This window comes from Pithys albifrons, chromosome 2, assembly GCF_047495875.1.
Source record: "Pithys albifrons albifrons isolate INPA30051 chromosome 2, PitAlb_v1, whole genome shotgun sequence".
Lineage (NCBI taxonomy): Eukaryota > Metazoa > Chordata > Aves > Passeriformes > Thamnophilidae > Pithys > Pithys albifrons.
This window is the reverse complement of record NC_092459.1, coordinates 77,378,495-77,391,050: the sequence shown is the minus strand read 5'-3', so window position 1 is coordinate 77,391,050 and position 12,556 is coordinate 77,378,495. Positions and strand designations below refer to the sequence as shown.

Here is a 12,556-nt window from a genome sequence, read left to right as displayed (position 1 = left end):
ATAGGCCACACTACATGTGGTTGACAGCCTTGCTACTGAACCCTGATTAAAGTTACAAGAAGCTGCTGGAGGAGGTAAGAGACTTTCCAAAATAATAACATTTATTTTCTTACACAGAAAACATGCATGAAAAATTGTGTATTTAGTCACGGACCGAAAAGCTCTTTCATACACTGTGCATCTCTCTAACTTAATCTGGGACTTATAACATTGCTCATTTCTGTTTCCTTTATTCTTTGAAATGCGGCAGTGGAATGAAGCTCAGTTTATCAGAGCAAAGCTCCCTGAAGACTTAACAATGCAGACTGCATCAGCCGCAGCCTATTATCACTGCAGCCGCTTGACACAAATACACTCAGATGCTGAACACTCACTGCAGCCTTTGGATCGGTCACATGTCCTCTAAAAGGCAAAATCGAAAGAAAACAGGAAAAAAACGTGGGCTTTCCTTAGTTGTTCATCTTAAGAACAAAGGAAAGGTAGACAGTTTCAAGTGATGAAAACATTCATATACTTCTTGCAAAAAAAGTTATAACTGAATATACGTAAGAACAACATGTAAGCAATAACTTCACTACTTTTGCTGCTCATCAGCAGATTTGGACAAGAAAAGCAATTTCTAAGAATTAAACTGGGCTCAAGCAGCCATCAAAAGCACTAATGTAATCAGTAATTTGGTATATATAAAAGGAATTTAAGATAGCTAGTTTTTCACTGTATTTGCATTCAGATTACTGTTGTGCAATACTATTTTTCCTCTGAAAAATTAAAAATTTTTTCAGCAGACATTACTAAATACTACACATATCTGATCCTGCCAAACACTGCTGCCCAGAAACCATTTTACTTAGAAGTCAGCTGAAAGATTTCTCATGAAGTGCAATAAATTTAAGAATAGGAATTTGAAGTCTGCAGACTATAATGGGAAATGAGCCAGAGAATTATGTAATATTAACATAATTTTGTCACAGAATCAGATTCCTATACTAGAAGTCACTATCAAGTAATGCTAATATTCAGGGCATCACAAAAATTTATTACAAACATATATTTTATTTAGGAACACTTTTTCCACATAAACAAAGACTTTTAGTTAAGCACTAATACGTACAGTGCCCAGTGGCACATTATTTCTTTCTGACAGTCAAAAATAACAAGATTCCCTCTTAGAAGGTCTGGTCATCTAACTTAGGTACCTTTTCCAAATCATATACAAAACAATAAGAAGTTTATATGCCATAATGCAGGACAAGAACATGACTGACAACCACATGGTTATTTCTATTAGGTCTGCATAATTTACATGGCCCAATAGAAAGTTTTTCTCAATAATTAACTTCTAAAGACTTACAGCTTGTGGCAAGTGGAAGTGTATAGCTTTAATGAAGAATTCTGGAAGCAAAGAAAGGAGTCCTGCAGCAACTTTGAACAAAGGTTCTGCAAGCATTTACAAAGGCACTTGCATGTATGGAGCTTGAACAGCAACACAGAAGTACCTCATGCACAAAGTCAAGCACACTTAAATGTCTGCAGGATCAAGATGGTACTAGGCAAGGATGTATGAATGAAGTAATGAGATAGTCATGCAGTACAAATTTGAAGGATCAAAGATTAGAATAACTGTTTATTTTGTACAATAAACTCACTCCTTCTATGCCCATTAACATAACTATACTTAACTCACACAGCTGCCATAAAGGCTGCAGCTTCCATGGGAGATAATGCAACTCACATCATTAAGGTAATGTAACTACTTTAATGTAATTACCTACAGTAAGACAATTATATAAAATTATAAAAATGTCATGTATCTCTGGTATTTTAAGAATAAATTACACTGCAGTAAGCACCTTACTATCACCATAACTGTACATGCCAGAAAGGCCTGCATATAACACAGGAAAATTAAGGAGCGTATACTTAACAACTATTTACCTTTCAAGGAAAAAGATAGTTTCTTTCTCAAGGCAATTATTCTTAAAAATACAGAATGTAATAAAATATTGGAAGAGAAAAATGACACACAAGTCTGTAATAAATTTTGACTCAGTTACTTATTCACAGAAAGAGTGAATTTAAATTTTAATTATTTTGGTTTAAAAATATAATTTTTCCTCTGAAATAAGGCTACAAGATGAAAATTCACGATCAAGCATATTAAAATTACATTCCAATCTTAGAGTGTCATTCTAAGCAAATAACACTACAAAGTTTGCACCACAAACGTAAGAGGAAAGGCTGAAAATGGCCTGCTCCACTGAGGTTTAATATCTGCTACTGATAGATGAACACAAACTATTGCCAAGAGAGGCAAAACTCTCTCTTTTACAGTGTGAATCCTATATGGATTTTTGTGCTTCCATTTTGGGTGTATGCTAAAGTCTTTACTAATTAAATTACAAAATTTTATAAAAGCAATTCAGTCATTTTAACCTCTATAATAAGTCATGGACTGCCCTTGAATACTACCATCATTACCAGACTACACTGTAAAGAGTCAAAATACAAAAAGGGAGTCAATTACATATAGCAATAAATATATGACATTTATAGTGGTCATAGAGCTAGGTTCAGAAACACCATAATGTTAAAAGTTATCATAATCAATATGTGGCATTTGAATTGGATGAGATCCACATGATATGACGGAAGACCTGGGGAGTTGCACGGTCTGCCAGATCAATATCCCAGGCTCAACTTGCAGCTGCTCTGGAGTGTGCACTGCAATTGATGAGATGCTTTAATGTCGAGCAGGCAGTTGTAGAAATAACTTTCCATCTGCTGTATGCTGAGCTAAGCACTTGAGAGTGTTGCTGCTGATAACTGTAATAAGTCTAAATAAAGAGAAATAAAAGTTGGCAAAAGTAAAATTCTCACCCCTTTGGGAAATAAAGTTTACTTAAATCTGTGTATTATTATTTGAAACCCAGGTAAAGGTGATAAACAAAATTCCTTCCCAAATAGTACAATCATACAAAGTTTTAGAACCCATAAAACATGAAATGAGATGTCCAACTCCTGCATGTTTTATCTCCTCCTGACTACTTTGATTATTTACTTTTTATGTGATGAGAGCTTAAAAGATTTTGCCAAGTGCTGACTACAAAAATATAAATAAATGCAATATTTGAAAGGTAGCACCAAAATCATGACTAAAAATCCTATGTCTATTATTCCAACTAAAATTAAGAGTCAAAATAACACTGAGGGAAACTTTCTTTGAGGTTTTTAAGAGCACTTAGGTTTATTTCTGGGTTATTACATAGGTTGTAAAAGAAGACACAGAAAAAGTTATTTCTACTATTCATTCCATTTATAACTTGACCTTGTTAATTTAGGCAAAGGCTGCCTTTCTTTGGATGTCTGACCTTTCAAACTGAAATGGGACAGTCTTTAAAACAACTCAGAACTCATAATTTTAACAGATATCCAGAAAAGCTTAGCTCCTGTACATACATACATACATATAGAATAAAAAATAAATTAAAAAACAAATTTAAAAACCTAACACACAACACTGAAAATTATTAGCCAATATGGTTTAAGTATTTTAGGATATATTTTTTTCAAATATACCTGAAAAAGATAACCAATATCCATTACATGTTCCACAACTGTACTGTGATGTAGCTATGACTAGCTAAGAACACTAGGTAAGGTGAATAAAGAGGATGAAAGAAAACAGGAAAATAAAACAGGGCTTTTGTACAAAAAAGTCACGTTCTCCCCACCCCCACCCTCATTTACATTAGCAGGGCTAATAAGAGACTTTGCACCTTCTCCACCCTGATGAACTCAAGTACCATATAAAATATTTGCGCATTGCATGCAATTTTTTAAAACTATACAGAAGTTTTCTGTACACCACTGTAGTTAACATTTATGTACATTGTTTACTACAGTGTAGCTAGGTCTTTTATATTTTATAGTGAAAATAGGAATATCTTCTTCATACTTTGCTAAAGCATCATTTGCTTCATCAGTGACCTGGCAAAAATCATCCATTTCCAATTATATTTTCACAGAAAATTAAATTACATTTAAGAAGAAGTAACTGAAAGAAACTTCTTCTACTGCCTAAATTAAGCTGCTTTACTGTAGGAAAGCTATGCTAAAAACTAAACTAGCAACTGACTTCTTTTCAGGAATTCATCAATCCTTATTCCAAAACTGATTAGAGGCTAATTTGACCATTTGGAAATGTCTCTTGCACTACTGAAACTAATTAGCCAGCATCTTGCCATTTACTGCTCTTACTTATACATACCTAATTTTCACATGTGTATTCACTGTGCTTCACACCCAACATAAAAAAAAAAACTAAAAAAAAAAAAACAAACAAAACCAAACCAGAATGCATAAAGAAGGTCACTTCATAGACAACATGCAGCACCCAAACTATCTGATACAGACTTCTGATCCACATCAGCTCAGGCACTAAAGTCTCCAGGCTCAAGATATGGCAGCTATTTATTGCAGAATCATGGTACTCCAGAGGTATTCCTTATTTAAACTGTGAATTTAAAAGGCACAAAATTGACACAAGTGAGATGCAAACCTGAACATATGAGCCTTTAAGGCATACATATTTTACTTAACCTCCAACTTCCTAAATTATTTTGCTCCAGAATTCACACCTAGTTCCAATACTACTCTGAAAAAGTCCTGTCTAGTCATTACTTTTCTGCCTCCCTTACAGTCTAACAGACACAGCACTGGAACTACTGAAAGGAGTGACAAAGTAGCAAATGCCAACTTAGAAAAATGCCATTTGTTTTTTTTTTCTTAGTGACTGCGAAAATCTCAACATTGACAAGTTTACCCTATGATGATAAAACAAAGGCCTCGATACATCGCATCCTGTGATCAAGTTCTAACATTCCTGAAAAAATTCAAAAGCCTCACATATTTACTTCTCAGAGGTTACCTGAAATACTATCACAGATTGTATCATATAATCAGGGATTCTGACTCAAAAAATATCACTGCACTAGGCACAGCAGAGAAGCAACTAAATCCCAGAAGACTCAAATCTGCATATCAGATGGAACAAACACACAGATGGAGGTGAGGTGGGATGGAAAGATGAACAGATCAAAGGGATGCATAAGAGAAAAACACTTCCATTGCATATGCACCCTCTCGTAAACCTTAAGGATAACACACACAACTGTTTTTAAAACATCGACACATGCAACTTTCAGGTCAGGATTTTTCAACTAACATCCAAATTTAGGTTTGTTTGGGGGGAAAATGGGGTCTAGTAATAACAACAACAACAAATAATAATAATAGACTGACAGAACGGTTTGGATTGGAAGAGAACTTTAAAAGTCATTTAGTCCAATACCCAAACAGAGGTATCTTCAAACCGATCAGGTTGCTCAGAGCCCCGTCCAGCCTGACCTTGAAAATTCGTTTCCATAGATGTGGCACCTACCACCTCTCTGGGCAACCTGTTACAATGCTTCACCACGCTTATCGTAAAAAACTTCTTCCTTCTCACCTTAATAACAAAATTAAACAATCACAGCACACAAAACTTTGATATCTCTTGAAAATCTTTCCTTTTCCCTTTGGAGAGCTGAAGACAGTTTCTGCCCTCTCTGCCTAGAGACACACAAGGATGCTGGTTCCCAACTGCACAGCAATTGAACGGCCTCGCTCCTTCACCCAACCTAATGGACTCCTGGATTTTCGAGCCCCTTCTCACGTCTTTGCAGGCAAAGATGCCAGGCTGGCAACCTTCCTGCTTTCTGGCATTCTCTATATGTTTCCGTCTATGAAACAAAACCACTAATCAAGTGTCATGCCACATAGGCCTGTTTTCTCAACTCCCTGGCTTTACAGCAAGGCACACAGACCCTCTGGGATTCTCTCCTCAGTTCCTCTGAATCCAGCTAGAACTCAAATTTCAAGTCACAAGGAAAGCTACACAATTTCAGCAATATCTCTATTTCAGAAATATTTCTTTTCTTCATGAACGAAAATCCCAGTTCCTACATGGCTCTGACCCTCTTGCTGAGACTCAAAGACAATGTTCATACACCCTACCCCTCTTACACGCTTCAAAAACACCAAAGAAGGATTTATATAAACACAGCAACAGTGCTCTAATCCCCAAGTTCCAGACATCTGCCCCGATAGTCACTGCTATCTGACAGTCTGCAGTGTGCTTGTGAGCATCATGTGAGTGCTGGCAAGAGGCACCAGGTCTCTGCATCTTGCCAGTGTTACCCTATGCCAGGTGAAGAGCTATCTTGTCTTACATCACTGGCCACTGCAGTCAGAAATAGCCTTGTTTTCTAGCTTCCCTTATTCTTCTCTGTTGCTGTGTCTTGATTCTGTTTTTCTAGAGAAAACCAAGATTTTCTGTTTTGCTTTACTAGTTCAGCATTTTCTACTTGTATTTTAATTAATGTCTCTTTCATTCTTTCATTTAACCTTTTTATTGCATTCTGGAAGCAGAGCTCAACAGTGGAAGCTTAGATATTAAATACAAGCCCACAGAAATTTGTTAGAACTTGCACACACAGCTACGTGATTGTCCCTTCAAAAGGAGACTTTTGATATCCATTATATTCATGGAAGAGTAAAAAAAAGGTCTCCATTCTAACCTCAAAAACAGCCTCTACAGAGGGTAGAGTAACTGAGTTTAATATGCAGGGGGAAACAAACAAACCCCACTCTCAAAACAAAACAAACAAACAAAAAAAAACCACACAAAAAAAAAACCACACCCAGAGAAAGAAATGAAAGCCTCCTGCCTTTTTTTTTTTTTTTTTAGGTTTTTTGGGGCAGTTTTTTGCAGATTTGGGGGTTTGCTTTTTTTGCTTTGCAGCAGCCATTCTTTTAATGTTCTCTAAAACACTTTGACCTAATACTCATCGCTTTTCCCCTCACTCCCTCACAGTTAATCTAGAGAAGATTATAAAAGGAACAACAAGGATGTGCATCCTAATCTTTTTTTGGACAATATTGGGGAAAGCAGCTTACAGATGAAGTTTTCTTGGTACAGTGGAAAAGCAGTCTACTCTGTAGCAGGTTTTAGGCAATTTCCTTAGAAAAAGCTGAGCACATCAGATCTCACAAGCTAAGAGTAAATCCTGTCCACACGTCTAAGCACTGCTGGCATGACAGAGCTGTTGTAGCAGGGAAGATTAAAGATTCTGCAGATGGCACTCTTCCCCCTGAATCACAGACATAATGCCCCAGAATAAACTTTCTAAGCTCTTAGCAGCAGCGCTGTTTTTTAACAAAACATTAAGAAGAAAAAGAGAGTTCCATCTATTCTTCATAGGCATCACATGTTGCCCTTCATCAGAGAAGAATAAGTGACATTTGGGTAGTGCTTAAGCTCCCCCTTCACGAATTCCTAGGTTATCACCACTCTCCTCCATCACAACCCCTAAGTGCCAAGTTATATAACTGTACACTCTTCAATAGGTATTTATACAACTGCCTTTTTTTTTTTTTTGCACTCTCATGGCTAGATAAACCTCTAGTCACAGCTAATAGTTACACATACTAAGGCAGTAGCAAACAAAATTCCATCACCTTTTAAGGACTACTAAATGGCATCCTTGTTAACAGGCTGAGAACAGTTGTATTCAGCTAGCAGTTGCATCCAACACACTGAAAGTCACTTATTGTTCTGTTGTTTCCTGGAGTCTGTCCTAAAGGCTTCACTCTAATGTAACTCCTGAAGAGCAATATGGCAGAGGAATAGTTCTGGTAGGAAGAACAAGAAATCTCTGCATTCTAAAGCTAGAAAAAAATCAGATTATGTAAGTCATTAATATTCTTATATAAGCTTAAGTAACTAGCTGTTAATCAAAGTGATTTGAAAGGGCCACAGAATTAAAAAAAATAAAATTACTCCTATCTTCAAATTTGGCAGTTTATCTAAAGTAATAACATTAGATAACTGCTTCCTTATAAAGAGTTCAGACACATAATGCTGAAAATACAGTCCGTGTAGTCCACATATAAAGCATCACATTACTCAGCTGATCTGTAAAAAAAAAAATACAGCCCGTCATATTCACACTTGATTTAACCTCATACATTCAAAAGAACTTTGTACACTCTTTACTCTGTTTCTCTTTCTCCTTTCCTCGTCACTTTAAAATCAGTTGAAAGCTACCAGCATTTTGTCAATTATAAATTTTTTAGGACATCCTAATTTATATATCAGTGCCTGAAAGACTAGCATAGTACTTTCATAAATGTAGCAAATCCTTTGCCAACTACTGTCACTTTATTATTATTATAACTAAAGGTAAGATCACTATTAAAGGCACACAGGACCTTACATCTAAATACAAAGGGTGGATTGAAAAATCAACATTCTTTTTCAGTAGGTCCCTTTCAGACATTTTCCACATACATAGATAAATGTGCATATATATCTCCATATAATCTGTGGAATTTCTTCAAGGACTTTACGGCATCCATAAGGACCTGTGACACAGTGTGCTGTTTTTCTGGCCCTATTCCCTGATAAGAAACAGAGTTGCTATGAATTCTGCACTATATTTTGTTCTTTCAAACTCTCCACATTGATTAAGAGGCAAAGAACACAACTGGGGAGCTTAAAGAAAAGAAAAGGCTTAAATGGTTCATATTTGTTCAGGGGTTGTCACTGTCTTACCCAAAAGTTGCCTTTTTTTTCCTAGAGATGCTAAGGCAAATCAGGCAAGGCATTCAAAAGAAGAAAAAGAAGGAAAGATGTTACTGCACTAATTAGACCTGTGGATTTGTTTTAGACTGAATATACCAGCCAGTCTGGGGTTTGGGGTTTTTTACCCTGATACAGTAACTTGTTGAAAGTAATCAATAAATTACAACTTTCAGAATCACCCATATGTAGTAGTTTTTACAGATATCTGTGAGCCTGTGGCAGCTGAGGATGGGCTGCTGCCCAGACTGTCCTGGGAAAACTTGTGTCATTTTGGGCCTGCACATGTCCATGTGAACTTTTTACTGCCCACAGTACAACTATCTCAGACAACTATAAATGCATAAGTCCTGTGTCCACAGCATAGAGATACAATTTAGGAAGATCAAAACACAGATTAAATCAATATTTCCTAAAGAACACTAGATTACAGAGAGAACATCCTGCCTTCACTAGAGCTCACAGCAAGAGTTTCTCACTATAAGGTTTGCATATAATAAGAAAGTCAACTACTCCCCTATTGAGTGAGCACAATTAAGACATGAATGATAGAATTATTTAGGTTGGAAAGTACCTTAAAGATCATCTAGTTCCAAACCCCCTGCCACAGGCAGGGACACCTTCCACAAGGTTATTCAAAGTCCAATCCAACCTGGCCTTGGAACACTTCTAGGGATGGGATATTCAGAACTTCTTTGGTTCCAGTGCCTCACCACCTTCACAGTAAAGAATTTCTGTTGAATATCTAATCAAACCTACTCTCTTTCAATTTAAAAGTATTACCCCTTGTCCTATCACTACACACCTTTGAAAAAAGTCCCTCTACAACTTCCTTGCAAGCCCCCTTTAGGTACTGTAAGGCTGCTCTAAGGTCCCCCAGAGTCTTCTCTTCACCAAATCTCACACTCCTTGAGTAACAGGGGCAAGAACTAGAGCCAAAATTACAAAACAGCTCTCATTAGTAACTTAATACAATGGTATTAGATTTTTTTTTCTACTGGAAATACCTTTCTTGGCATATCCTATACATACATATCCCTTCTTCATAGCTAAATCCCATTACTGGTTCTTAGTAAGTCCTACAAAATAAGTAATTTACATGCCTTGTGCTGTCTTTGCAAAAAATAAAACATCCAATTTGAAATATTTCTTCTGCATCTACACTGCATGTGCAAGTGTGGGAATGCAGCTCAAGATTTATTCTTGTTATTTTTATCATTACTAAAAAAAAAAGATGCAATTTTCTTTTATATGCAGCACAGTATATTTCCCCACTTCAAATAAGTACTTCTATTTTCTCCAACTATGAAACTTTCAACTTGCAACACCATTTGCGCTCTGGTCTGGAACAAAAGGAAAATAATTGGGAGCTATCATCCTGAATAGACTCGTAAATTGAGTATTACTGGCAACACAGTTAAGAAATTGCCAGATCAACTAGCAAGAATTAACTTCAGCATTGAAAGTTTGAAACAAAGAAACCATTTGGAGAAAAAATGTAGACTTCTAGTCTACAAATAAAGTCAGCAAACCACGGACTTTGTCCCTATGACTCATCAGCAAAGGTATAAACAACATTGCTTCCAGTAACCTTCCTCCAGGAAAAAAGCCTTCAGCTGCTTAGTACACCTCATTCTGCTTTAGGATATCCAGCAGTTTTGGGGGCACAAGAACAGCCTTTAGGACTCCAGGAGACAAGGTCCAAGCCACAAAAGCTACTATATATCCAAACATTTAGGATTTTCAGTTATAAATAATAAATAAATACCTCGTACCAATGCTCTATAATTTTGCTCCTCTAACTTGAATGTTCCATGCAACTCAATCAGCATTTTGACAATAATTCATGAATGTCAACAACAGCATTGCTCAACCTCCCAGGGTTTTAAAGGAGAAGAAAAAAAAATAGGCTATCGAAGGCCAGCCACGTGCATGTCAAAACACAGCTGTGTGGGGGTCAGGACCCATGGGGTGGGAGGAGCTAGGTCTGGTAGCCAGGGTTCATTCCACCTCCCAGCCCCAGGCACTGGGTACCAACCTGGGGTCAGTCAAAGGCTGGGCTGGGATGTGGCCCACAAGTGGTCATGGCTCAGCATGGCAGGTCTGTGGAAAGGTGGAGCCTGACCCTGCTGCAGCATTGCTGGGGCGGGGACTGAGGCTCCTGGGGGAATGACACTGGGTCTGTGTACATGGGCAGGATGGGAGGGGAGCCCTGAGTGGCTGTGAAGGGACCGTAATGTCTATGAGTACCCTCAGGGTCCTTATAATGTGCACAGAGATAAAGAATGGATTTGTGGTGGGTTTTTCTCATAAAGCTAAACTTTTCCCAATATTCTCTTCTTTGTAAGGCTTTCTTCTTTAATTTGCAGTTGATTCCCCCTAATTTAGTATCTTTCCCATCCACGTGGCTCCTACACAACACTGGCTGTGGAATCACTGAAGAATCATTCAGTCTGCCTTAGAGTGGAGTTTCTTATCTTTTTCATCCCTTTCTTTACAGGAGACAAAGTTCTTCCACCTTATCATCTTTCTACTAGGCTCTAAACTTATCCTTAAAACCCTTCCTCACTCATTGTCCTGGAACAGCTTCCTCTAACTCATTTTCCAGTTTCTGTTCACTTTATCTTCCCATTGCTTCCTTTTTTCACCTGGACCTCATCCAATTTTTGTTTTCTCCAATCTCAACGTTTTCCTGCTCTTCTCAGCCTTGAGCCAACTCCTCATCTCTGTCTCAACAATAATCTTCATCATGGGTTTTTCCTTTTTCCTTTCTCTTTACTATCCACTGACAGTATCATGCATTACAACAGCATCCAAAATTCAAGGGTCATAAAGACAGGAAAATGTTTGGATGTCTAGTCTTCCAGCTCTTTTATTCCCAGGCTGCAGTGAGAGTCAGAGAGAAATACAATGAAAAGTAAGTTCCTCAGTTATGATCCCAAATAGATTGCAACTACTAAATTTTCTCATCATTTTTTAAAGTGAATGCACAGCTTTGCATGTTGTGCCTTTTGTGGTTTGTTTGTTTTATTTTAAAGGAGAATAAAAGCAAAAGAATTTCAGAAAGGGATCAATTTTACCCCCCAAAAGCTGGAACTAAGTAAAGATTTAGAAATTTAACAGTTACTGCAAATCAATCAAACACTAAAAGCAAAGATCTCAACAAAGCAAGTTCCTTTGTATCACTGTTACACTATTTTAACTATGTTTTCATACATAATCTAGACATCTTCCACCAATGTAGATCCTTAGAACTGAGTTCTTCCCTACTCTTAACATTGCAACTAATAAGTAGAGGCCACAGTGTAGTTACATACATCTTTGTCATAGCCTTCTCATTTTTCTGAGGTATTTATTAAGTTCGCTCATGCCAGGCATTAATTAATTTAGTTCTCAAACACTATAATTTTTACTTATGAAAGACTGATATTAAACTGTTCTTTAGATCTCACTACACTGTCACAGACATCCAGCAAGGGAGGGATAGTAGAACTGGGGGGAACAGGCCCTGCAGGAAGGGCAAACTTTCATCAAGGCAGAGAACATCTGACCAAAAGATGGGCTGCTTCTTTCTCCCAAAGTTTTTGCTGCCCTCTTGAAGAATGGAGGACATACCTGACTATGTAGCATACAAGCAGCAGCATAGGCACGACCTGTTCGCTCCTGCATTCCCTGCTTTCACAGAAGTTGTATGCTGAGTGGCTTTATTCAAACTGCATTTGATTATTGAATGCAAATGTCACCAAGAGGATACTTACTTCTCCCTTTATATTTTAAAGGGACTAATCCAAGGCTCCGTCTTATTCAAGTAGTAATTTCATAATCCTCAAATGACCTGATAGCTTTACAGCTTCACCTGACACATTTTTTTCAAGT

General features: G+C 37.2%; 1 protein-coding gene across 1 annotated transcript in view; it reads right to left on the bottom strand.

Annotated features, from left to right (window-relative positions):
- Positions 1–12,349, bottom strand: part of RYR2 (ryanodine receptor 2) — a 371,658-nt gene extending 359,309 nt beyond the window's left edge. Inside the window, exon 1 of the mRNA XM_071581075.1 lies at positions 12,296–12,349. Within this exon, the coding sequence (XP_071437176.1) occupies positions 12,296–12,349 (54 nt within the window). The remainder of the gene's footprint in view (positions 1–12,295) is intronic.
- Positions 12,350–12,556: the final 207 nt, after the last annotated feature.